Source organism: Fukomys damarensis, unplaced genomic scaffold, assembly GCF_012274545.1.
Source record: "Fukomys damarensis isolate Sample0158 unplaced genomic scaffold, DMR_v1.0_HiC HiC_scaffold_36, whole genome shotgun sequence".
In the NCBI taxonomy this organism is placed as follows: Eukaryota; Metazoa; Chordata; class Mammalia; order Rodentia; family Bathyergidae; genus Fukomys; species Fukomys damarensis.
In genome coordinates this window covers 16,871,473-16,899,063 of record NW_022900948.1, presented here as the reverse complement: position 1 = coordinate 16,899,063, position 27,591 = coordinate 16,871,473, and the positions used below count along the sequence as shown (strand labels likewise).

The 27,591-nt window shown below is 42.6% G+C and overlaps 1 protein-coding gene across 1 annotated transcript in view; it reads left to right on the top strand.

The window, feature by feature from the left end:
- The window catches only part of Gabbr2 (gamma-aminobutyric acid type B receptor subunit 2), a 364,313-nt gene that overhangs the window by 124,443 nt on the left and 212,279 nt on the right, over nucleotides 1–27,591 (top strand). Inside the window, exon 3 of the mRNA XM_010614387.3 lies at nucleotides 23,867–24,037. Within this exon, the coding sequence (XP_010612689.1) occupies nucleotides 23,867–24,037 (171 nt within the window). The remainder of the gene's footprint in view (nucleotides 1–23,866; nucleotides 24,038–27,591) is intronic.

Here is a 27,591-nt window from a genome sequence, read left to right as displayed (position 1 = left end):
GTGGGGACCTGTGGTCCCCCACGTCCAACCTGACAGTGCCCACTGATATTCAGAGGAGGATTCTCTTCTCATTCACTGAGTCACACTCATATTCATCCATTCATTCTCATACTCAACAATGTAGCTGTATATTCTGTGCTCTCCCAAACCACTGCAATCGGTACGCAACACACTTTAACCCCGAGAGAGAGAATCATGGAGGTTGAGTGCATTAGCCAGAACAGGACACCAGAACTAGGAGTTCTGGGCAAATATCCCTCTGTTCTCCCTCAGTGAAACTATGATACCAGACCGGTCTCAGAGTCTCACTGAATTTATCTGTGTGACACTAATCACATCTGTCCTTCTGGGGCTATTGGGGGTGTCCACAAAGACAGGGAAGGTAGAACATGAAGGCAAAGCCCCTTTTCCACTTCGAGCCCTGCAGCTGTATTAATATATTTGCAGTTGGAGATGCCAGCCCAGCCCCAGTCAGAGAACTCCTGGAAGATTTATAGGTCTCCACTTCTCTTCCTATTCAAAGTTGTGTGGATGAAATTAACAATCTTGAACCATGAAGGTGATTCAGAACAATGCAATTAAAACAGAGACCTTGTGAGAGAGGGAAGGAAGCCCAAGGTGGCTGTTAGAGGGACACACACTCTTTCTGGTTGAGTCTTCACAGAAGTAGAGGCAGGTTGAAGAAGGGTTCGATGCTATCGAGCGCATAGCAGTTCCCAATCTATTCCTGCCACAGACCCAACTCCTATCTTTCCTGTAGATCTGGTGAAAGATTGAATTCAAGGTTCTGACCCCCATTTTTAATTCAAGACCATTGTATCTAAAATAATATCAGTTCCCAGTGTGGAACTGCAAAAGATTCATTGTTTATGCGTCTTTCACCATGAGCCACCTCATCCCCTTTCTGGAAGCATATGGGGTGTAAATAATTCATTCTAAATAAATAAATCACTTGCACTACTTATGGTACAGTGGAAGCAGCTGGTCATCGGCACAAATGCAGCATGTGTTGAGTGGCAGATTGAGTCTGAAAGGGACTGGAGAGAAACTAACCCACTCCAGGGTCACAAACATGTGAATGGGACAATACCAGCCTACTGCAGTCATTGTGAGAAGTAGAAACAATGAAGGAGAATTGTGATACCAGGGGCCCAGTATTATCCACTCAGTATTATCCTGGGAACCTTAGCAAAGATAAAGACCTCTTTGGGAGGATTACTGGTGATGATTTCTCTCGCGGTTGTGGTTCCCGCATTTTGGTGGCTATCAAGGTCACCTGGGAACTTGGTAAAACGCAGAATCTCCTGGGCATAGGGTGACTATCCATCCTTATTTGCCTGAGATTAAATGTTTCCAATGAGTTAGGACTTTGGACTTTCCGTTAAAGCCAGGAAAATCCCAGCTGAACCAGGACAAGTTTGTCACCCTCCCAGGGCTTCTGTGCTGTGTCTGAGCATCTAGGAGCTTCTGCTGCGCGGTAGTGTTGTCCTAGGGTGGGGAGCCACCATCAGGAGGAGGCCGGGGAGGCTCGTGGTGGGTGGGCTAGGAGGCAGTCGGGGCGCCAGTTGAAAGGGTTGGACTATCCAAATGCACTGGATGGTGGAAATCTTTAGGGCTGAGTGGGGGAGGAAGTCTCCTTTACTAGTTCAAATTCAGATTCCCAGGACCCCTGCTTAACATCTCCCAGGGAGGAGCCTACTGACTGTTAACAAGTACCACAGAAATTCTTGTCATCGGGCAAGTTTTGGAAGTACTGCTCTTGAGATCCTCTAAGGCTGTGTGGATCAAGGCCCAGAGAAGCTCCTGGGAGGAGGGGAAAATGCAGACTCCCAGGCCCACTCATACCTTTGGCACAGAAGCTTCATTTAAGCCAGATCCTGGGTGTTACTTACTGCTCTAAGGTGCCTCGCTCAGGCTTACCTGGGGCCTCTGAAGTAGGGGCAGGACTCTAAGAGCCTCTGGAGTTGGCTTCAGGGAACGCATGCTGATTCTGCCCGAGGATCTGCTTCCTGAATGTTGAATGAGGGTGCAGGAGTAGCCAGCATTCTTGCTGATCCTGGGCTTCCCTGTGGTGCACATCTTAGGCTGAAAGGACCCTTGTCAGACTGCAGTGTACAGCGCGTGGAGTCTCTTAGCCAGCAAGACCCCACCCTTTACTGGCCAAGAACATACATAGGTGCTGATGGCTCCAAATAAGGAACAGGAAAGAAAGGACACTGGGCTCAGCAGAAGGAGATGTGGGCTCTAATAGATCCTGTTCTGCTGGTTCCCAGCTGAGTAGCTCTGTACCATCCGCTCACTCTCACGCTGCAGCTTGAACGTCTGCATTTATAACTGCACTTCTCTCCTCCAAGAAGGTGCACTGTGAGCTGCAGGGGAGGTGCTCTGGGGATGAAGCACCGACTCCCCTGTCCTGTGTTCTATGTGACCAAGTGGTAGTGGTGGGCTCGTTTATAGAGGTGAAGACACAGAGGCCCAGAGAGGCTGACGCACCTGTAGTAACAGGTGCACTTCTTGTCTTGAGTCAGACAGGCTGCTGTTCGCACTCAGGCTAGGGCTTCTTAGCTGGTGACCCAAGGCAGTTCACTAGCCTTTCCCAGTTTTTGACTTGGTGGTGGCATCTTAATTACTCCAGGATGGTTGTGAGGATGGTCTGAGATGATGGCAAAGTTGCCCATGCCATGCATTGTACTCCTCTGTCCTGGAGGCTTCCACCCAAGGATAAAGTACCAAGGAGGTCTCCTGGTCTGCCTCCCCAGGACCAGGGTCAGCTGTGTCATCTTGTGGGCATCCCTGACCCCTCTGGGAGGGGATTAAGCCAGCTGATGGGCTTGATAACCAGGGTAGTGTCACATCATTATCCCCTGCAGCGCAGAGCATCTGTGCTGCCTCCAACCTGTCATCTTTCCTCTTGGGCCCCTGCATATGAGTTCTCCTGGCTCTTAGGTTCCCCTCCATTCCTCGAAACCATAAGAAAGAAGCAGGTAGTCAAAGGCCATTTGTAACCCCATACAGAGCAGAGGAGATGGCCTTGTAGCTGGTTGTCTCTTGATCTCCATCTATGCTTTCCAGGTAAAGAACCCCTCACTCTATAGGAAGTGAGGCCCAGAGGGGTTAGGAAGCTTGTGCAAAATGACACCGTAGTTGTGGCTGAGCTGTGATGCCATCATTTCCCTCAGACTCTCCTTCTAGTCCTCTCTCCTCATGCCAGGGACGGAGCTTGCTTGCTGCAGCCCTGGAACCCATATCTAGGCTATCCCATGCTTGATGCTCTGCCCCCACCCCTTTTGGCCCAGTCCTGTGTAATCCCTGATACTCAGGTGTCAGTTCCTCCTCCAGGAAGCCTTCTTCATTCCCCGCCCCCGCTGGAAGGGATGCCCATCCTGCCTTTGCATTTGCCTCGCTTCCTTGTCTTGTCCTTTCCTCAGTACTTTCTACATCTGATGAGGTCTCAGAGTTACCCACCACATTGGCAGTGCCATCAGGGCAAGGCCAGACCTGCCTATCGAAGCCCTGCTATCCACTGCCCACCACACAACCTCATTTAATCATCCTGGGGGTGGGGGGGCATGGTGCTGGTTAGGCCCATTTCAAGAAAAAGGAAGATAAGATTCCAAGAGAGCAGACTGGCCCTGCTTCCTGCTGCATCAGACTGCAGGGAAAGGCCTCCTAGAAGCCCCTAGGAGTAGCCTCTCCAGAGGCCAAGGAGGCTCAGTCTGTGCAGACAGGGAACTTCCAGACTGTCAGCAGAGCACCCAGGCCAGTGTAGACCTCTTTAGATGGGCAGTGTTCCCTTCATCACACACACACACACACACACACACACACACACACGCACATTAAGCTTATTACTCATCCAGTAACTTGTTGTATATAAAAAAACAAATGGTTTCTTTGAACTCAGAAAATAGATGGACTGGTTGTTGGTGAAAATCAATAACTATGCTAAGTATTTCAAGCATATAGTACTTAGAGTTCTACTCTGGGTGGTTTTATAATGAATGGCTTGAATTCTTTTTAATAGAACATAGCCTACATTAGCTTTGAATTATACAAAAAGCTTTTGGTTTGAATCAGTTTGCAAGGAATATTAAATTATTTATTGTTTCCATGATGCAAAAATTGGGCCTTGTACAGTGCAAAGGGTTTGACTTGAGAAAAACAATCCGAGGTTAGATATATTTAGATACTAAGCCTGAATCTAGTCAGAAGCACCATTTTCTTGATTTCCCGCAAGTTCCCATTCAAGCTATTCCACAGCGCTGTCTGGGCTATGCCTATGATGGCACATTGGCGTGGCATGCATCAGGGAATGGCCTTGCTCCCCTGCAGTGTCTTCTGCAGTCCCCAGATTAATGGGCACATGGGCTTTTGGCACAGCAAAGCGGCTGTGGCCCCAATTGTTCATGCACTAACAAGAAAAGGATCTCACCTCCACATTCTCAACTTCTGCATCACTTCTGGGGAGATTTTCCAGGGCATGTTTCTAGTAGAAACATCCATACCCTTTTCCTGCCTTGCAGCCTCATCCCACGTTCAAGTCCATGTTCAGTGCCTATCTTGCTGGATGCACATCGACCCCCTCTGAGGGTGGGATAGCATCTGCCTTGCTTGTAGCTGGAACCCTAGAGCCCTCCATGCCCTAGAATCTAGAGAACCTCTAAAAACCTTTGTGTTTGGATACTGTCTCCCTCTTCTCTCTCCTCTGTGTCAGTGGCATTGTGAATTCATGGATTTTTAAAAACATTAAATATGCTGTTTTGATCAGTTGCAGACATTATTTTTTTTCATGCTGCTCTATTTATGTTTCCACCTTGCCCAAAAATGTTCTTCCGATTTTTTATTTTGAAAAATTTCAAACCTGCAAAAAAGTTAAAAAGACAGTACAATGAATATCATACACACTTTAAATTCACCAGTTGTTTATGTTTGGCCATATTTATTATCCTTTTCTCTCTCTTTCCCTTTCACCTACTTGCATGTGTATGCGCACACACACACACACACACACACTCGTGCATGTTCACTTATTTTTTGATGAAGCACTTGACAATGGCTTGTAGAATCAGAACACTTTACCTCAATATAATAGCATGAATTTCTTAAGAGCAATTATATTCTTTTACGTAGCAAAAATATAATTATCACATCTAAAAACTTAACGGCGATATAATAATATCACCTAATATATGGTCTATATTAAAATTTTTCCAGCTATCAACACAATAGCTTTATTGCCATTTATTTGTAGGTGGGGAGAGGGTCAAGGATCTAGAATATATTGTATGTGTCTGTTACTACATTCTTAGTCTGCTTGCATCTAAAACAGGGCTTCTTTCCTTATATTCTCCCTCCCTCCCTCCCTTCTTGCCTTCCTTCCCTTCTCCCTCTGCTCTTCTTCCCTCTCTTTCCCTTCTCCTCCTTCTCCTCCTCGCTCTTCTTTTGGAAAGCCCAAAGCAGTTGTTTTATACAGTGTCCCACAGTCTGTGTTTGTGTGATTGTTCCTTTATGATTAGATTCAGGTTACACAGTTAAGGCAGGAACACTATACTTTTCTATCCTGTTCATTTTTCTAACCTGGTGCAGCTACTCAGGAGGCCCATGATGTCAGTTTGAACTATTATTGATGATGCTTGGTTAAGGTGGTGTCTGCCAGACTGTGGTAAAGATTCTTTTTCTCCCTCTGTAATGAGGAAATAATCTATGGGGTGGAACTCTGAGGCGGAGTGAATCTGGTTCTCCCCCGACCCCAGTTTTCTCCCCAGTGGTTTTGCCTGCCTCACTGTCATATTGGGATTGCAACATAGTCATTTTCTGAATCTTCCTTTTGCATGTGAGTTGGCATTATTCTTTAAGGAGTAGCTTTCCCCCTTTTTTGCCCTTTCTTTCCCTCTTGCTGATCCTTTCTCTTACCCTTTGCCACAATTTGAGCACTGAATATTTTCCCTGCCTTTGTCTAGAGTTAGCCATTTCTCCAAGAAGGCTTGATGCTTCCTGGAAGGGCTCTATATTGAGAAATCAATGTCTATGTTAGGTGTACTGTTGCTGCTGGGGTTTCACTACTCCTAAGGATTTTTTCCTCCAGTGGACTGAGCTTAAAATTATTTTTAATATTTCTAACAAAAGTGTTAAAACTGATTGTAAAAAGATAATCAGTTGGATATGGGACATTCTACAGGTCACCTGGCCTGTATCCTTCAGTACCGCCAATGCCATGGAAAATAAGGACAACCACAAGAAGACAGGAGACTGATCTAGATGGGGAAAAAAAACCCAATCAAATGCAAGGCATGAATATAGATTGGATCCTGAATTGCACAAATGGAAAGGACCTTTTTGGGAAATAGAAGAAATTTGAATGTGGACCATGCCTTAGATGACACTGCATTATTATTCATTTTCATAAGAGTGATAATGACATTGTAATGATACAGGAGAATGTCATTCTTAGGAGATGCATTCTGAACTCTTTCGGGTAAAATGTGATAAGGTCTGTAAGCTAATTTCAAACACATCGAAACCAGAAATGTATGTGTATATCGTGCACATATGTATTGAGTCTGTGCATGCATGTGCGTATATATAAATAAATATATTTATAGAGAGAAGCAGATGTGGAAAGTGATGGCTCTAAATGAATGATATGTAGTGTTCAATGTACTACTCTTTCAGCTTTTTAAAGATTTTAATATTTTCACACTGAAATGTGTGTGTGTGCTGGCAGTGAGGCAGGGGAGATAGTATCCTTGGCTGGAAAGTGACAATGTCCAAAAGTGCCTTTCCAGATTTTTCTCTATGTGATATTAGTAACTTGATATACTCTTAGTTTCCTTTGTTTTAAGGAAATGATTAATTTCTTCTGGTTGAATAGTTTTATTTTTCTCAAATATATGCAACTTTTATATGATCCAGGGCAGAATACTGCAATACAGCGAAGTACAAAATTGTTGGCTGTCACCCAGGCCCCCTCCATTGTGTTTCATGCCAGCCCTAAAGTTGACCATTTTAATTAGTTTTAAATTTATCCTTCCAGTGTTTCTTCTTGCAAACCTGAGTGTGTGTGCGTGTGTGTTCGTCTTTCCTCCTTACACAAAAGGGAGCACATTCTGTACACTGCTCTGCACTTGCATTTTTCTTTAGTGTTCCTGAACGCACTTTGTATCACTACAGGAAGACATTCCTCACTCTTTTCATGGGTGCACAGTGCTCCTTTGGATGGAGGCACCAGTAGTGTGTGCAGCCAGTTCCTCCGCGATGGGCATTTGAGCCATTTCCAACCTCTTGGAATAACCTTGGCTACATGTCATGTTTGTGCCAGTGTGATTCCTAGAAGTGGGATCTCTGGGTCAAAGGAAAACTGCATCTGTAATTTCTGTAGAAAATACATCTTTGTTGGATGATTGAAAAAACTAATGAATGCACTTGATTAACAAGAGCAGAAAGTAAAAGGCTAATATCTAAATGGGGATATAAAACAATTAGGATAAATAAATCTCTTTGTGAAAGAGCTGGTTTAAAACCCTTCTGGCATTTTTGTCTCTCATCCAGCAATTTTCATTTTCTCGCCTAAAGAAAGAAAAATTTCTCTGTGCTTTGTGCATCAAACATGAAATTACAAAATCATGAATTTCAAAACTGAAATAAAAACCACCTGGTGCAATCTCCTTATTGCAACAGTAAAGAAACTGAGGCTTGGGAAAGAGAGGGGATGAACAGAAAGATTAAAAAGAAAGAATTCAGTTCAATTCAGTGGATGCTAAATGAAATATGTGCTTTGTAATGAAGCATGGGACTTGATTTTAGTTTCTTCTGAGAGTCAAGTAAAATCACCCCACAGAAAGCCCCCCAAGTTACTCTACCAATGGCTCCATAGTTTAGATCTCTGAGAGCGTGGCTGTCACAGTGACGTCTCCTTCAACAGAATCCTCTCGGCATAAATGGGTTTTGTTTTACATCTTTTGTGTGATTCTGGGACATTGGGATGTAGTCATGATACCTTGGATTGGGAGGGTGTCTGACTGGCCGTGTGCATTCCAGCTGATGATGTGGGTGGTTGTGTTTGCTGGGGAGAGTCTGACGTTGCATAATCATGGCATCGGTGGCATTTCTTCTGATTCTAAGCAGGCAGCCTGGAGAAGCAGATCAGTTTAGCCCAGCCCAGCCCAGTGAACCTGGGATGTTCCTTCTTTCTGGTTGTCAGTGTGTAAAATGAAGAGTCAGACAAACGCACAAAGGCACATAAATGAGTGGCACCCATGCCATTATTTTCTCCTTCTATGTTGATGCAGAGCTAATGCATTGATCACTGGGCACACTCTTTACTTTCTTAACCCACTTCTCTAAGCAGCCCACAAGTGCTACCGCATAGACTCAAGCCTGTTCCCCTACGCCTGCTTTGGAAAGTTATTTAGAGTTACCAGATAGAAAACAGGACTTCTGGTTAAATTTGAATTTAAGGATTTTTTTAAAATTACAAGGATGGCCCAAATCTTACCAAATCTGGCAGCCCTACTACTCACGTCATTTCAATTTATTTCTTTTTTCCTGTGCAGTCTATTTCTTCTATCTGAGAAATCTGTGTTCTCTTTTTGGTACTTCTGGTAATATCTGTTCCCCAGGGCTCAGATAAAAGTCTAGTTTGTTCTATAATTGTTTAAATTCACATAACGACTTAATTTAATTGACGATGATAGGGATTTGGATAGAAGGTTTTATTTCTGAGGGCCATACATCCTTGCAAAACTCTCTAATACTCTAAAACCCCATGTTTTCCAGACTCCATCATTTGCATATCACTTTCTTGATTTTGCCAATCCATGTACCACTCATATTATTAACTTGATTGGCCTTTTCCTTTAAATTGACTCATTTTATTTAAATACCGTAAATGGAAAAATCAGTATCATTTACCAAGAAAATCGTGTAAAAGCAAATGAAAGGAAAACATACCTATTAAGATTAAACTGCTAGGTTGGGGTGGAGGGTTCTATGGTCCTACTGCCTCCCTTTCCTATCCTCCCCTCTCTCTTCACCAGGCAGCCCTTAAAAAGCTTGCAGGCCAGTCTATGAAATGGGCCTGGCCACCTGCCCTTTGTTTAGAGTCCCACTGCAGGGGAGAACAGTTCTGGGGATCTGAGGGAGAGCATGAAAGGCTCCTGGGATGGGGAGACTGTGAGCAAGCTTTGATGGATGGATAGGAGCTCCTCGCAATTAGAAACGCTGCTGTCCTTTCTCACCTCCAGACCTGAGCTGGGACCAGCACACCTTTCCCCTCATGGATGTGACTTCAACCTATCGATTAATTAGAGGCACCAAATTAGCATGAGGAGACATGCTTTCTGCAGCATGGTGATTAAAAGGCAGTTGGCTTCACAGCTGTGATCACACAAGAACACTTCTACCCCTAAAGACACCAGCTGAAAGCAGAGTGCAAAGGAGCCAAGGGAACCAAAGAGGATTCTAATGTAATTTGTTAATTTCCTGCATTTGTCACCTGCACAGCTGTGAGGGGAAAATGGAACATTTTACCAGAAGTTTAAGAGAAAATTAAAGGCACACATCTTAATTGTACACAATTAGACAAACGATATAATCATTATTATTTTTGTAATTAACAAGCCATTTAAAAATCACTAGGACTCAGAAAGTCCATGAAGGATTATGTTTCTGCTTGGTAGCAGCCACTTCATGGGGAGCAAACTCTTTCATTCACTGAGGTTTCTCATCTGTGAAATGGGCACTCTCACTCCACACTGCCTTCCACAGGAAGGAGGCAGTGTTGAGGGAAAAGGCTTTGGAAGCCAGAGTCCTTAAACAATGGTAAGATATACCAGCTAATGGTTCTAATTTAACTCTTGGACTTGGAAGTCTAGAAGTTGTCATCTACCGGGAGCCATCATTAATTGAGTGCCTCTGCCATTCTGATCCTCACAACAGTTCTCAGACAGGAGTGTACAACCCTGTGTTGAGGAGGAGACTGCTTTCCCCAGAGGTGGAATAAATTGCTTAGTGATTGGTGGTGTTCAGACCAAAACCGTCGAAGCTGAAGCCCAATATTCTTAATTTTAACTGTACTACTGGCTCTGTATTGACTTGATTTTTGCAGTTTCTCTATTTCCCTCCCATTTTACACTTTTTTTTCTTGGACAGGGTCTCCCTGTGTAGTTCAGACTGGCCTTAAACTCACTATGGCCTTGAACTCACAGCAATCCTCCTGCCTCAGTCTCCCAAATTCTGGGATTACAGATGTGAGTCACCATGCCTGGCTTTGCTTCCCATTTTAACTAAAAAACTTTTCTGAGGAAGTTGTATTTGTTTTCAATCATCTTTACATAAAACAATAATAGAAATCTTGAAGGCGGGAGTAGAGAAGGTAATTTAAAATTTTTTTAAAGTCACAGAATGCCACATACCAAAACAACTGTATTTTTTTTTAACAGCATTTTATTTGATTTTTTTCTCTATGATAGTGGGGATTAAATTCAGGGATGCTTTATCATTGAGCTACATCCCCAGCCCTTTTTTTCATCAAGTTTATTGGTACATTTTAGGTATACAGTACAGTTACATTCATCATTAGGTTCTTGTACCTTTACATAATATATCTTGGTTCTTATTTTTTCCCCATTCCCCTGCCCTCCCTTCATCCCTCCACCCCTCCCTATTTACAAAGACTTTGTTTCCATTTTTTTCCTTTTCTCATATTTTTTCCTTTCCCCTACCCCTCCAACTTCCCCTACCCCATTTAGATCTTTTCTTCCTATTTCACATTATTATTTGTACATTTTGATCCTTATTTACACTTCTAGTTTCTCACACCAGGGAAACTATTCAGTATTTACACATGTGTGTCCTATCTATTTCACTTAAGAGTATGGCCTCAATGTGCATCCATTTACTTATAAATGTCTCTAGTTTCTCATTCTTTATGGCTGAGTAGTACTCCATTTATTAAAAAAAAATCTTTATCCATTCTCCAACTAATGGGCAAATTGGCTGTTTCCAAGCTTTAGCTATTACAAACTGTGCCACTATAAACATGGGTGCACATATATCACTGTGTTATGATTCTTTTAATTCCTTTGGGAAGATACCCAGCAGAGGGATGGCTGAGTCAAATGGGACCTCTAATCCTAGTTCTCCGAGGTATCTCCATATTGACTTCCATAGTGGTTGCACCAGTCTGCACTCCCACCAACAATGGAGAAGGGTTCCTTTCTCCCCACAACACTGTCAGCATTTCTTATTGCTTGATTTCTTGATAGCAGCCATTTTTCTGGAATAAAGTGGAATCTCAGCGTTGTTTTCATCTGCATCTCTCGAATGACCAGTGATGCTGAACATTTTTTTCATACGTTTATTTGCTGCTTTTACTTCTTTGTCTGAGAAATGTCTGTTCACTTCAGATGCCCATTTTTGAATTGGGTCTTTATATTTGGGGGTCTGATTTTTAAAAGGTATTTATGTATTCTAGATAATAGTCCTTTGTCTGAGGAACAGCTGGTAAAAATTTTTTCCCCACGTTGTAGGTTGTCTCTTAGGTTTATTGGTGGTTTCTTTTGTAGTGCAGAAGCTTTTTAGAAAGATGAGATCCCAATTGTTGATTCTTTGTGCTAGTTCCCATGCTACTGAGGATTTGTTCTAGAGTCTTTCCCTATCCCAGTGTCTTTGAAAGTTCTACTTAACTTATCTTCCAGCAACTTTAGTGTTTCTGTTTTAATATTTAGATCTTTAATCTACTGTGATTTTAGTTTAGTGCATGGTGAAAGATAGGGGTCTAGTTTTAATCTTTGGCAGATTGAAATCCAGTTTTATCAACACCATTTATTGAGGAGTCTATCTTTCCTCCAGTGAGGATGGTTGGCTCCTTTGTCAAAGATGAGATGGTTGAATGTCTGGAGTTGTTTCTGCATCTTCTAATCTATTCCACTGGTCCTCAGGTCTTTGCCAGTATCATGTTAAAACAATTGTGTCTTAAACAGCAAACAATTAAATCTTAGAGTAAGAATTAAATTACTTTACAAATTACCATTTATAAATAAATAAAAGCTATTTCCTAAACCATGTGACAGGCAGTTGGACATTGGTTTAATTATTATTCTTTAAAGTAGACAAATATATTTCATATACTTCTGTGTATAGTTTCTAACAGTAAAAGTTTTCAGAGGAGTTTATGAAAAATATCTCTTTGAGAACCAAGACCTGGCATGTCAAGGTACAAGATCCCAGTAATGAATGTAACTGTACTGTCTACCTAGAATGTACCAATAAATTCAATTTAAAATTAAATAAATAAATAAATATATCTCTTAAAAATAACATACGCAGGGCTGGGGGTTTGGCTCAGTGGTTCCGCCGCCTGCCTCACAAGCGCAAGGGCCTAAGTTCAATCCCTGGTACCAAAAGAAAAATAACATATGCATGTAATTTTCATTTTATATCATTGAATTGAATCATCTTAGAGAATCCAAAGCATAATACGCTACCAATGCAGTATAATTTTTTCTTTTAAGTAAATCTCATCTTCCCTTATCCCTTTTAAATCATGTCCTTGTATTATACTAGTGTTTCCCAAGAAGCAGCTTGGTTTGTTAGAGAGAGAACTGCATTCTAGGAACAAAATTCCCTAACCCTAGCCTTGCCACTTGCTAACATGTCACTTTGAGCAAGAAAGTTAACCTCTCTGAGCTTTAGTTTCCTCATCCAGAAAGCAACAGTTATAAGGTCTACTCTATACACATTCTCAGTTTTTGTGAAGATCAAAATTAAACAAAAGTAAATGTGCTTTGGAAATTGAATCAGAGAGAAGCATCACAATCTGTGGAATGCATGGGTACTTGGAAAGTTAGTCTCCCTGCTTGGCCAGTTGCTTGCTGTGTGACCACATGTAAATGACTTAACCTCTCTGAGGCTCCTACTCCTCATTTGAAAAAATGCAGATCATAACAGTGACTCCTTTGTAAGGTTGCTTTGTACATTCAGTGAGAAAGTAAGTGCTAAGCCCTTTGGGCAATGGTTGCTTTATGATGTGTTCTCATTGTTTGATAACTTTCAGGAGTCAAAAGATCTAAGCTTAGATCCTAACTTTGCCTCTCCTTAGCTTTGGGGCCCCAGGCAAGTCACTGCACCTCCCAAAGCCTTGGTTTCTCCACAAGGAAACAAAGATAACAAATCCTTTTCTCTACTTCCCCTGCAACTGTCCCAAGTCCCCAGGGGTGGGTCACACAGAACAGGTTGCTGAGTGCCTCTGAGTGTTCAAAGAAAACTCAACCTCATCAGCAGGAAATAGTAATGAGAGCCTCCCTTAGGGTTCTAGCCCAGGCTTCCTCAAACTGAAAATATGTAAAACCTTCCTGCAAATCCTTGCACAATGCCTCAGAAGGCCTTTTGTTGGCACAGGGGTTCAGAGGAACTCACCCAAACCCCAGGCATTCATTTCCCTCTTTAACTCAGGAAATACTTTGCAGCCACTTCGTATTACATTAATCTCACGGGCATCTATGTTGCGCCCACACAGTTCTCCACCAGAATTTGGGCCTAGCAGCAACCTGGCTGTAGCCCTGGAGTGGCCCTGACTTCCCAATGCACACGGCCGGTGCCTTTGTATACATCCTGGCACGGTCCACAAACAGTGTTCTGTCAGAAGCCTCCTGAGAAAGTTGCATTCCATTCAGCTCAGCTGAAAGGGACCCGCGATGACAAATACCTCCCTCATTGAATTACAGGCACAGTCAGCAAGCCCATGGAAAAAGATTAAACCCAGTGGAGAAAAGACCAAGTTTCAATCATTCTCTCATAATCTGGCCAAAGTTTCTTACCTAGCACTTAGCAACTGTGGCCACCCCTGCTTGTGCTGTCCTCCTGAAAAATGGTTTATTTCTACAGAGCAGTTAATTTCGATGCCCTAAACCAGGTACAGAATGAATTCCATTTAGGCAAGAATTCATCAGTGTTTGGAATTTAATAAAAATTGTGAAAATGGGAAATGTATTTACCTTTTTCATCTAGTTTTGCATCTGTATAGAGAGGTGAGGCACACAGCAATTGTCTGAATAAATCAGATTTAAAAAAAAAACAAACACCCACCCACTCCATACAAACAAACTCCCTAATCATTTTCTTCCATTGTTGGAGATAGAAACATCCTTTTTGTGGTCACAGGGAAAGTCTGTAATCTTTAGTCCAGCCCATCATTTCAGAAATGAGGTGAAGGGAAGACTATTTACCCTTGTTCTCTCCTCATAGAGACAAGATGAAATTCGGGTCTCTCCACCCCTTAAGTGGCCTTGAAGTCGCCAGAGCTTTCTACTTTTTCCCACTTGCAGGGCTCACTGTTAAAGCGGCTCAGGACCCTAAGCTCTCATAAAAGAGAGTTTTTGTGGCAGGCCAAAGCATCCCCTTGGGAGGTAGACCCTATCAGCTGTCTTCTCATCCACCCTGCTAGTTCAGTGAATAACCCTGGAATCTTCCAGGACCATCCATGCCCACCACAAAATCATGCTGTGTTTCAGGGACCCCTGGAAGCCTGAGAAGAAGTTGCCTCCTCCCCGTTCTACCAAGTTTCAGAGGAAGGAACAAACCTTACGTTACTGTCCCACCTCTCTTAGGGCTGAGGGGTCCAGGCTGGACTAACATAAGGGAACAAGCTGACATCAACGTATGAGTCCTGCATCTAGGACGATGTACACAGTTGGTGTCACTTTTCTGGGCCACTGTTTCATCAGCTGTAAAATGGATGATAATTGCTGCCTCATATAATCTATCTGAAAGTATTGATGCCCGAGTCAGACATAGGTTCGTGAAAAGTCTCCTCTCTTCATACATGATTGGCCATTTGGATGACTGGTTCATTTCTCCATCCATCCTTTCATCAGTCCACCCACTGCTGAATAAGTGTTGCTCTCGGACATATTAGAGAATAGATTTGCCTCTGTGTGTGTGTGTGTGTGTGTATGTGTGTGTGTGTGTGTGTAGAATGGGAGGACAAAAGTCCAGTGTCCCCTTCCCCTGAAAAAGACTGCATAGGATCCCCTAGTGCTAGTAGAATCCGCAAAAGCAGCTTGTACCAATGCCCTGGCAACAGTCCTAATGCTGAGTACAGTGGACTTTCAGTACTGTAGAGCTTGGGATTCTATACACAGTTCTTTCACTCCTGGACATCACCCCACCAAAGGAGGCGGGACAGAGCTTACAATACAGTATTAATTCTACAAAGGAGAGAAGGTTAAATGACTTGTCCAAGGTTGCCCGGTTAGCAGAAGGCTGAGCTGAGGTTCAAACCGAAGTTTTTAGAGGTTCAGGGGTCTGAATAGTCCTCCATCCCTGCTCCTCTTTACCGGAGTGTCTCTGGGGTTGGGGTTGAGGAGTCTGTGTCCTTTCTGAGGGGCTGCGGTCGTGCAGATGGGGGCAGTATGGCCTCACCATGTAGATTTCATGCCTCCATTGATAAGTTTCATCATCTTGGTCAAGTTTTTGTTTTTTTTCTCTTAGTGTGGTAAAATATGTGTAGCATAAAATTCACCATATTAACTAAAGTAAAAAATCAAGTGTCACTGAGCACATTCACAGTGTTGTCCAACCAGCACTACTCTCTAGTGCAAGAACATTTTCATCATCCCAAAAGGAAACTTCATATCCATTAAGTAGTCCCTTTCCAGTCCCGGTTAATGATTTGCTTTCTTGGGCAGGCTCTTAACCACTAGGTCTCACTTTTTCAATCAGTAAGATAAAGATAATAACAGCCACTCACCTCACTTGAGTTGTTGGAAGGAGTAGGTGGGATAACCAAGAAGCCCTGGACCCACAAGCACTAGAATGTGAGGGCAGCTAGAGCCTGTATGTTTATGGCTCTGATGTGGGCCTCTGCAGAGGACCATCTTGGCTGGGTAAGACAAAAGACAAAGCTGCTTCACCTTGACTTCCTGGTTTCCAGGTAACTGCTCAGGCAAGGTACATAATGCTCTGTGAACTAGACAGTTGACTCTGAGGTTCACGGGGACTTTGTCACTGCCCAGGCCAGGGGGCCCAGGGGGCCAAGGATAGTGCAAAGGAGCCCATTGGGCCCTCTGGTCTGGTTGTGATTGGGTAGTTCTTGGACACTGTCACCATCAGAAATACCCAAGCTGGTCCCTGGATAGAGGTGAAAGAAGGGAATGTGACTTCAGAACTTTGTATGGACCTGTAGTGCTCAAGGACCCCTGGGCATCTGTCCAGACAAAATGAACTCCATCCTGGTCTAGGTACTGCCTGGCTTCAGAGTGAGCAAGGAAAAGCATGGGCTCTGGGTGCCACTGAGTGCCCAGAGGTAGCCAGGGTGGGAGGAGATGGGTGTTCTCAGGAGCAGTCCCCAGGTATGGCAGGTGGTGCTGATCATTAGCAGTTTGAGGGTACATAACATGAACCTTCTAAACCATCACACTAACTTTTTCTTAACGGGCACCCAAATAATGCAAAGAGGAGTGCCAGGACCTGCTTTGTAACTGGTTAATTCAGACTAAATTTATTTCTAATTTTTGTACTATTCTGACAGGACTAACTGAACTGTCTTTATAGTATTTAAGAATAAATAAATAAATGAAGGGAGTTGGCTAGTAGTACCCAATGAACACTTTTATCTTTCCTTTAAGACTATCAAGACATAGAAAATAAAACACACACACAAAAAAAAAGGTACCGCAAGACTAGCTGATGGTCTAGGTGTCTGGAAGCATCACTAATTATGAAGTAGATGTTTCTGGATTGAGAAACAATCCTCTTGATACTTCAAACCTTACCTCATAAATAATAACTGTCCTAACAGGCAAACTTTTCTCTCTCCCCACAAAAACTGAATTAGAGACCCAGTACTTACCCTTATCAGAAATTTGGACAGTTATGTCTCTAACTCACAGCTGCCAATCTCCGAGGCAACCAAATTTCTTTTTTCCTCTTTATTTTCACATATCTTTCTAAATTCAGAGTTTTAAGACTTTAGAAAAAAAAACTGGATAGGGAAAAGAAAAGAGGACACCAAAAGTACACTGCATTCTGGGAATTGAGGTTTTGTGGGCAGGAAGGAGAAAAACTAGCAAGCAATGCGTGATGGGAATTTAATGTACCACGTTGATCCAAAGTGTTAGAAAACCAGGCATTGAGGTTAAAAAAATGATATCACCTTGGTAATGTAGACCAGCATAAGGTGAAAGCCTGGGAGACATCAAAAACTGTTCCAATACTTATCCTGTGGTTTTCTAAGAAATATCCTCAATTATAATATAAATAGACTGAAAACAGGGCTAAGAACAGTCCACACATTGTATCTTTTGATAAGCCAAGTCTGAAAAGATTTGCCTTGCTTTTGAAGGTAAGTACATTAAAACACCTTTGAAAAAGTACTTCAAAAATGACCAAAGGAGCACAATACCCAGAAGAAGCAGCAAAAGAGTCCGTTTCTGAAAATGATCTATTGTCAGATAAAGAAGAGAACTTTGGAAAGATATCTGGCATCCTCAGCCATACACACAGCCTTACAAGTAGCCTGAAATAAGAGGCTGGGAAAAAGGGATATGATCATAAAACATTAATAGGAAACTACAATTGTCAATAACAATAAAAATACTTTAGAGTCAATGACGCCGGAGCGAAGCAAGTCAGGCCACTCAGATCGGAGCACCTGGGTGGCTAACACGCAGCACACAGCTGCTCAATCGTATCACAGCCCAAGGGCCTCAAGGTCAAGTAGGAATGCAGGGCTTCTCCATCTTTGAAGATGAGCAGAAATGAGGGATTCAGGTAATGCCAAATATTGACCAAGCCGTGAAGAAAGGAGAACACCTTCTAGCTAGGGCTGTGGGTGATGCGGCCACTTTACTGAAGAGCAGTGCAAGTTAATATGCACATACCCTAAGGTGAAAATCAGCAGAATAAAATAAGATGTTTTTCTAGAGTGAAGAGAGCAAGAAGGACCAAGAGATAAAATAATGAAAGAAAATATGACACATATGGATTTGAAGAATAAAGAAGCAACATTTAGATAATCAAGTGTTCCAGTGGAAAATAATAAAAATACAACCATATTTTTTACAAATGTAGTATATGTCATACCCCAAAATATCACATAGATGTGTAATAAACATTAAATATATACAATATGATATGTATGTATAAAATAAAAATATATTTCATAGTTATACACTTATAAAATATAGAAAATACAAATATATTCATATTTTATAGATTTATATTTCTGAGTTAGAAAACTAGCACTCCTGGTATATCAGATAAAATCAAGACCATACCCAGATCTATCCTGGCATTTTTTTTCTCAATTTCAAGAATAAGCAATACTTCAGGCATCCAAGCAGAGACAACCAGGAAAGATCAAGCTAGCCTTAGATTTCTTCTCTGCGTCAATTTGTAGCATCAAAGAGAAGTGAAAATTTTATACCCAGCCAAGTGTCACCATGTGTCAGAGCAATAAAAAGGCACACTCAACAGGAGGTCAAGCCCTTATTTTTTCAGAATATCAGAAGCTGCTTCATCAGGCTCAACCTGAAGCAAGGTAAATACATACAGCCAGAGCAGGAAAGAGTAGTTGTGAAGTTGAGTACCAAAGGGAGCAAAAGGAAACAAAAATGAAGCATAAGAAGAGAGTAAGATGGTCAATAAGATGATAAATGCATGACCTACTATTTATTAAAGCACTAAAGATACATATTTAAAATTCTATCCCTGTGCTCTTTTCAAGAAACATATACATAATCTTAATAGAGTATATGCAACAAGAAGATCAAAACTATGGCAGGCAAATACAAGCAGAATAAAGGAAGAGCTGCAGTATTAATACCAAGCAAGATATAATGTAAAACAAAACAGTAAAATTACAAAGAGGCTTATTTTACCTTGATAACTGTTTCAATTCTTGCTGGGCGTGGTGGTGCATGCCTGTAATCTCAGCACTCAATAGGCTGAGGCAGGAGGATCTCTGTGAGTTGGAGACCAGCCTGGGCTACATAGTGAACTCCAGGTCAGTCTCAACTGCATAGTGAGACCCTATCTCAAAAAACAAACAAACAAACAAACAAAAAGTTTCAATTCTTAACATACTCAATGAATATCTATTAAGTACCTACTATTTGTACTAGACGAGAATATATATTACTGAAAAATAAAGTGTAATTGTTTTCATTTCCTTTATTTTTTTTTTTTTTGAGACAGGGTCTCATTATATAGTTCAGGCTGGCCTCAAACTCACAGTGATCCTCCAGCCTCAGCATGTACCACCATGCCCAGCTGAGTGTAATTGTGATGAATATTTATGCCTCAAACATAAAATAAAAAAATACAAAACAAAATCTGTTGAAATACACAGAGAAATGGTCAGAGACAATAGAAAAAAACTTAAACCTCTCAGCCTTTGATAGATCAACTCAACCAAAATATGAAGCATATGGTTAATATAATTAGCTTGATTATATTCATTATGCATAAGTAGTCTAATGGAGAATTCTATAGCCTACAAATAGGATTGCATCTTTTTCCCAGCCACCACAGAACTTTTACAAAAAGTTGCTTGTGTAAAAGGCCACAAAGAAAATCTCAATAAATTCCCGAAGCAGACATAGTATAGGCCAAATTCTGAAAACAATGCAATAAAACTAGATATAAAAACTATAAATTAAAATTTAAAATACTCTCTGCAGTAAATCCTTGGGAAGGAATTAACTGGAGGACTCAGTCACAGTCTGTTCAGAAACTAATTTGGTCGTGTGAAATAAGGCAGGGAGCCCAGAAGCGTGGGTCTTCAAGTTAGGGTGCCAACACTAGCAGTCCTGGTATTGCTGGATGCTGGGGGAGGAAGGCCTAGGGCAGACAGACGCAGCTGAGCAGCCATCAGGTGGAGAAAGAGCATTGGGAGTAAGTCCCTTAGACCTCCACCTATTACTGTTTATGGTAGACATCTGCATTTCACCCCATTGCTTGGCTTCAGCCTGCTTGTTCAAAGCCAGGGGAGTTGATCACCATCACAGCTTTTCAGCCTTCTCTGGGCATCACACTCACCTGGAAAGTTTTTAAATAATACTGCTGCTTGGGCTCTATGCCCAGAGGTTCTGATTTAGTTGATTTGGAGTGGGACCAAGTCATCACATTTTCAAAAATCTGTCCAAGTGATGCTAATGTGCAGCCAGAATAGAGAACCCCAAAGCTAGATGATTTCTAAGATTCCCCCCAATTCTGAAGTTCAGCAGTGCTATGATGCACCCGCATTCTGCCCATGGAAAGTTTTAGGAGGCTAAAGCCAGAGATACAGTAATGCACAGCAATCTAATCAAAGTGTGCATTATCTCAAATGGTGCAGAAAATATCAGCGCAAGTTAATATTTTGCACCCAACATGATTTAGACCTGGGGCATATATTGTACTCCAAGCCCATTGTAAACACAATGGGCCATTTATTCACTGAACAGTAACCACTGTAATTACCTACAGGGCAAACATATGAGGCTGTTCAAGCGACAATTAATTGTGGACCTGGAACTAATGGGACAATAACGGTAAAGTATCAACCAGAGTGTGATTCAGAAATCACATCAAAAAAACCAATATTTTCCAAACTGTATTAGATAAGCATTTTTGGGGATTGGTATACATAAAGTCCAAGGTCCTCAAACAGCTGCACCCAGATTTTTCTGATCATTGCCTCTCACACTGGTGAGTGGAGGAGGCTTGCAGTGTGATTTTAATCTTGAAAGAAGAATCTCACATCCTGGGCTTGAGAGCACTGCACAGAGCTGCTATTTCTCTCACGCCCTATAGGACTTAACTCTCAACTGCAGGCAGGTGTGCAGACCTTGTTTGGATGGTAGGATCCTCTTTGTGAATCTGATGGAAGTCATAGATCTTTCAGAGAAATGGGTATGTCTATATGTGGCTACACACCCACACAAACTTTTTCCTACAGTTTTTTTGGGGTTCCTGGATATCTCTGTTTACAATAGGCTGTGTTCTAGCCTTCTTTTGAATACCTCCAAACAGCAATCTCATTACTTCTAATGGAAGACCTTCCATTGCTGAACAACTCTGAAGGTTCATCCATCCATCCAGCTGGAATTTTACTCACTGTAGTAGATTCTTCCCCTTGGACTTTGCTCTGCCCAAGATCTTTTTAACAGCCAGTTTGCCATTCACCCTTGCCATTCTTGGGTGTCCTGTCTCTGTGGGGATCTTGGAAATTGCCTTTTCTAGGTGCTACCTCTAGATAATGGCTGATGGGCTGTTTGTTGCATGATCAGTTCCAACAGATCAGACCTGGAGGGCTACTGAGTGGACACAGGAAATGCAGGGGTACTAGGGAGTGGCTGTCCAGGGGGAAGGACAAGTGTCTACTGCCAACCCTCCCAGGGTCTTGGGGGATAAGTGCTTCTGAGGCGGTAAAAGCAGCAGTAGAGTATCTTCCTCTGGGGCTTTAGGGTGCTGGGGTGTGGTTTCCCTGGGTGCTGAAACTGGACTAGGATGTATCATATATAGAGCTGCTGCTGAGACACATAAGGATTCAGGAGGATGCTAAAGGCAGCAAAGACTGCTTGATTCAGCCATGCCCTTCTCCATCAAAGATGTAAATGAAACAAGAGGAGGGAGAAGGGAAGGAAGAGAGAAAAGAACAGATGAGAACAAGGACTCCGTCAAGGAGTTTTTTTCATAAGTTTTTTCTCAGAGTAGGAAACCTTTTAAAATTATGGTACATTTGCAGTACATCATAGTTCTTTTATCTTGGGGTTAGTATGTGGATTAGCATATCTTGATTATTTTTAATGCCTTTAACCCCTTTTGTTGCCCTCTTCCCTCTAATCTCCTTCCCTATCTCTACACTCCTGCCTTGTTTTCTGCCATCCCTCCTTTAAGTCTTCCTCCTTTCTTTCTTCTCTCCCTTCTCTTTCTTTCTTTTTTTTTTTTTGTTTTGGATTTCTCATATAAGAAAAACTATGCATAATTTAACTGTCTCTGATTTATTTCACTTAACATTATGGTCTCAAGTTCTATCCATTTTCCTGCAAATAGCATGATCTCATTCTTTGTATGGCTGAATAGTATTTCATCATGTATATAAACCACTTTTGTTATGTTTGTTTTTTTGACACAGGGTCTTGCTATGTAGTTCAGGCTGGCCTTAAACTATGTAGTCCATCCTCCTGCCTCAGCCTCCCAAGTGCTGGGATTCAGGCATGCACTACCATGCCCAGTTTATACCACATTTTCTTTATCCATTCTCTCTTGATGGGCAACTAGGCTGTTTCTTGAGCTTAGCTGTTGTGAGTTGCTATAAACATGGGTATGCAGGTGTATTATTATAATGTGTCTTTAACTCAGTAAAAACCTTTCTAAATATGACATAAAACATGAAGATGTAAAGGAGAAAAATTGACAAATTTAACCACATTAAAAGGCACTATAAACAACTTCAAAAGGCAAACGACAACAATTAGCAACTTACACCATGAAGGATTAATTTTTCTATAAACAGATAAGGAAAACTAAGACTCAAATTGGGCAAAGGATGAGAACGATTTCCAGAAAGGAACTAAAAATTGCTCTTAAACTTCAGAAGGGAGACTTGGGCACACTCACAGTAAGGTAAATGCAAATGAGAACTGCAGTGAGCTGCTATTTCTCACCATCACACTGCAAAGATCAAAAAGGTTGATAACTAGTGTGGATGGGCTGAGGGGAAAGGAGGACAGAGATCAGAAGAAATGTCAGGGAAGTGGTGACATTTAAGCTGGGCCTAGTAGGACAGGATAATTAAGATCCAATTTAACAACTTACTGGCACTTAAAAGAAAAAAAGAAATAATAAAGGAAAAGATGAACAGATTTGACTACGGGGTGTAAATTAAAATATACACACACAAACAGCAAAGGCAAACAAACTGAGATATTTGCAGCAACTATAAGAGCCTGAGTTTGAATGCTGTACATTTGAAAAGTCTTCATGGAATTCAACCGAAAAGTGGTATTAACATACCACTCAAAAAATAAGGGGAATGAAAAAGCCATTCCTAAAATAGGGCATACTCACTGTTAACAACTGTGAGGAAAAAAGTTCGACAGTCTGTGTAACCATGAATGAGACATGATCCAGTTTATTCATCATAAAATTAGGTAGAAAAATGTTTTATTCTCTGTTGATGAGAATGTGGTGAAATTGGTCATCCAGCTATGCCTGACTAGCAGATATGCAAATTGACAAAATACTTCTTTGAAAATAAGCATAAAGTTTTTAAAGGCTTGTATCCTGTCTTTATCTGGGAAATTTTACACCGCAGACTCTATCTTATGGAAATATCCTGAAATACAGGGAAAAAAAATGCTGTGCGCAAAGATGCCTCTAGAATAATAGCACAATAAGGATGACAAATAATGACAAATTAAAAACAATCTAGATGCTTCCAAATTAAAGATGATTCAGTAAACTGTGGCATGTTCACATGCTGGAATATTACGCAGCTATTAAAATATTTACAAGGAGTTTTTGACAGCCTGGCTAATGCTTACAGGATGTTAAGTGGTGAGAAAAACACTTCAGTTGTATTTGGGGAATGATCTCAAGAATCTTCCGTAAAAAGGCAAAATCACTTTGCACAAAGGAGTGGAAGAAATAGGTAACATTCATGTGCTTCTTTGGGGAAGAGTAAATCACTGGTTCACTTTTTACCTTTCTCTTTATTTTGCACCTTCAGACCTTTTCCTTAATTTTGTATTACTCTTACAGATAAAGGCTTCAAAAATTTCTTTCCCCATGTATCTGTGTCGCAAGTGCACAGGTGCCTGTGCTAGTAGGAAGGCCGCTGGGGATCCCAGTTAAAAATGGTTTCTCTTTTATATTTTTGCAGCTTTCCTTTGCTGCAACCACACCCGTTCTAGCAGATAAGAAAAAATATCCCTATTTCTTCCGGACGGTGCCCTCGGACAACGCAGTGAACCCGGCCATCCTGAAGTTGCTGAGGCACTACCGCTGGCGGCGCGTGGGTACGCTCACGCAGGACGTGCAGCGCTTCTCTGAGGTAGGTGGCGCCTCCTGGCTGCAGGGCACCGGCTCCCCGCTGGCCGGGGCGAGCAGGGTCTCGCTGTTTGACGAGTGGCACAAGACAGCTGATGGCCAATGGATGTGTGCGTGACGCTGGCGGGAGCCCCTGACCTAGACTGCACAGGAATGGGACCGCCTTTCTCCTGGGTCTCGTTGTTCCTGCGAGGTCCACGGAATTGCCCCTGTTACTGATGATGTCGTAACTGTCTAAAATTATGCATGTCGGCAATAGTTTTCTCCTGAGAGAAGAGTTTGGAATCACAACCTTGGATTGGGTGGCTTTTTGGTTTTTGTTTTGTTCCAAATAATGGCTTACAGTCACACAAATATATGATGTCTTGTTTTGTTTTGGAAAGGAAAAACCTAAAACATAGGTAGTAAGAAAGTACAATTGATCGCTTTGTACCAATTCCTCATCCCACTTTCTCTCTCCAGTCTTCCTATTTTCAATTTGGTATTCATCTTCCTACAACTTTTTAGGTATGTTTGTTTAAAGCCAAATAACTTCATATTATACATATTTTATCTTTTTATTTGCTTTGCAACCAATCTTGGAGACTTTGGTTGACTTCGTGACTGTGTGTGTGTGTGTGTGTGTGTGTGTGTGTGTGTGTGTGTGTGTGTGTGTGTTTTCCTGGTACCGGGGATCAAACTCAGGACCTTACACTCACCAGGGGGATCAAACTCAGGACCTTACACTCACCAGGCAGGCGCCTGTGCCCCTGAGCTGCATCCGTGGCCCGACTGACTTCATGTTTTAATGGAGCACTGTGGTCAGTCAGATGAAGGTGTGGGAGCTTGGTGCACTAGACGCCAGGAGTTTTTACAGCCCTCTGAGATCGCAGCCAACACCTTCAGGCCTAGGCCTGAAGTTATCTTAGTTATAGGTGTTTAGAAGTTGGCATTACTGGACTGTCTAAAAATTTGAAAGGAACTGACTTCCAAGAGGGCTTTTCTCCTTTTGAGTTCCACCAATGGCCCTTGAAAAGTCCCACTTCCATGCAGCCTTACTAGCAGGAATAGTAGCAAATGTTTAAAAAGTTATCCCCCTTATATGAATGCAAAGTGGTCTCTTTTTTCTTTTCTTGTTCCTTTTAGACTTTGCTTTCTCTTCCCGCGATCCTTGGCTGGGAGGTAGGGGAAGACACAGCCTCCTGCCAGCCCAGGAAGGGCAAAAAGGCCAGGCAGGTGGTGAGGAGGCAGAGTGCACGGCAAATCACCAGCCCTGGTTTCCATCTCAGGCTCTTGTCTTCCTCTTCTGTGAGTAGTAGAGGCCACTCCACACCCTGGCTCTGTGACCTTGGAGAAGCTACTTTGCTTCTTTGAGCTGCAGTTTCTCCCCCCAGAAGTGACATAGGAACAATAACCCCTGCCTGGGGGGCTTTTGTCCATTGAGAATGGATTTGAAAGAGCTTTATAAACTGTGAAGTTCATGCATAGACTGGGATGTTTTTGGAGGCACTTGGAGAGCGGAAGTGTTTGGCCCTAGCTGTCCGTGGTGATCAAACAAGGCAAGCCCTCCTCAGCTCCCACTTTTCTGCTTCGTGGCCCCCAGGAAGAAGCCTGGGAGACTTGGCCTCCTGTGAGAACAACTCATTGCCAAACCCTGAAGAGGTTTTCTCACTGGCAGACTGCCCTTTACAGAGTGGTGACAAATATACTAAAATGAGCATGAAACAGGTTGATGGTAGAGAACAAGGAGAGCCAGGACCCTGGTCCTGTGAACCCCCACCTTGCAGCGATTTGTGTGGCCTGCTTCTTTTTTTTTTTTTTTTATACCGGGGATCGGACTTGGGTCCTTGTGCTTGTGAGGCAGGTGCTGGAACCACTGAGCCAAATCCCTGGCCCACCTGCTTCTTTCTAATAGCATCTTTGTCAGTGCCTTAGACAGCTCCCCCAACCTTCTGATTTGTAGAAGGGGAAACTGAGGCCCAGAGAAGTGAAGAGAACAGCTCATGGTTGCACAACACCTCTGAAGTTATGAAATATGGTTCCTGGAAAAGTTGGCACTGAATTCCCTGTTCAGACTTCCCATCACTTTCTTTCCATCTGAAACTTCCCAGCAGCTTATGGGGGCTCCCTGAATGTAGCCTCAGAGCTTTGAAGTTCCCACCAGGCTTCATCTAAAGAGGGTAAATTATCCTGCATGTTGGTTCAGTGCTTCTTTGACTCCCGAATACCCTCAAAGCCAGCAGCCCTGTAGGGAGGAGAAATTGTTCCCATCTTGCGAGTGAGGAAACTGAGGCTTGCAGAGGGCTAGTGGCTTCTCGCTGCAGGACACATGCTGGAAAAGAGTCCAGCCTGACCCTCCAGGCTGTTGGTCATTGTTTTCTGTACTACTTGTCATTGCTGGAATCAGGCACTGAGACTTAGGTGCCGCATCTCTGTCCCTTGCATAGCTGCTCTGGGACTCTCTGCTGGGGTCTCAGGGCATCACTGTGGGAATCCTCTTTCTCCAAGGACAGGATGTTGCTCGGTGGTATTGCTGGCAAGGACCCCTCCTGAGTTAAATCCCTCAGCCCAGCTGACTCCTCTCTATGCCCAAGGGCTTTGGCTTCCCTCTCCTGATGTCTGGCCTGCATCCCTGGAGTGCAGCCCCTGGAAATGTGCCAGGGGCTAACAGCTTTCCATGAGTGCAGAGGAAACTGGATTCCTTTTATGAAACTGGTCGATCAACAGTGTCAAGCACTCTGTTCTGAGCCGGTGCACTAGAAGGAATGTCAGGTGAAAGCAATCCTGAAGTTGGAGGGACAGTAAGGACCTCAATCCCATGTACCTTATTGCAGTGGCATTGTAACTTGAAAGTAGAGGGCTTAGGGCCATCCCAGCTTTGGGATCAGTTGCTCCAACAGGCACCAGTCTCTTAGATTCAAGGCCCAGAGGCTGCTCCAGACTTGGATCACATGAGCTGACCTTTAGCCCCATCTTTGCCAAAGGATGGCTGTATGACCTCTGGCAGTTCGCCTCACTCTGCTGAATCTCGGATGTATCAGACCTAGAACTATTTGTAGGACAACCATGGCTGAAAAGATTGCCCTTGCTGCAGCCAGGCCCTCTCTGGATCAAAGATTTAATGAAACTGGAGAAGGGAGGGCTTGGTAGCAGACAGGGTGATCTCTGAGCCCAGCTTTGCCTGGCAAGGGCTGCATGACCCCAGGTGTCCACCTTGCACCTTTTTTTCCCACTTTTAACAACTTTATTGAGAAATGATTTATATACCATACATTTCATAATACATTGTTAGTATACAACTTAATTATCTTTAACAAATTTTCATGGTTGTGCAAGCATCACCTCAATCGTGTTCCAAAATATTCTCATCACTCCAAAAGCTCCCTTGGTCCCATCCTGCACTGCCAGGTTTGTGTGTTCTCTATAGTCTTGTCTTCTCTGAAAATGTCATATAAATGGAATGATACAACATGCAGTCTTTGGTGCCTGGCTTCTTCCACGTAGCACAGTGTTTTGGGGCTTATCCTTTCTGTGGCATGATAGTGTATTTCTCTATATGTACTACTGAGTAGTACTCTC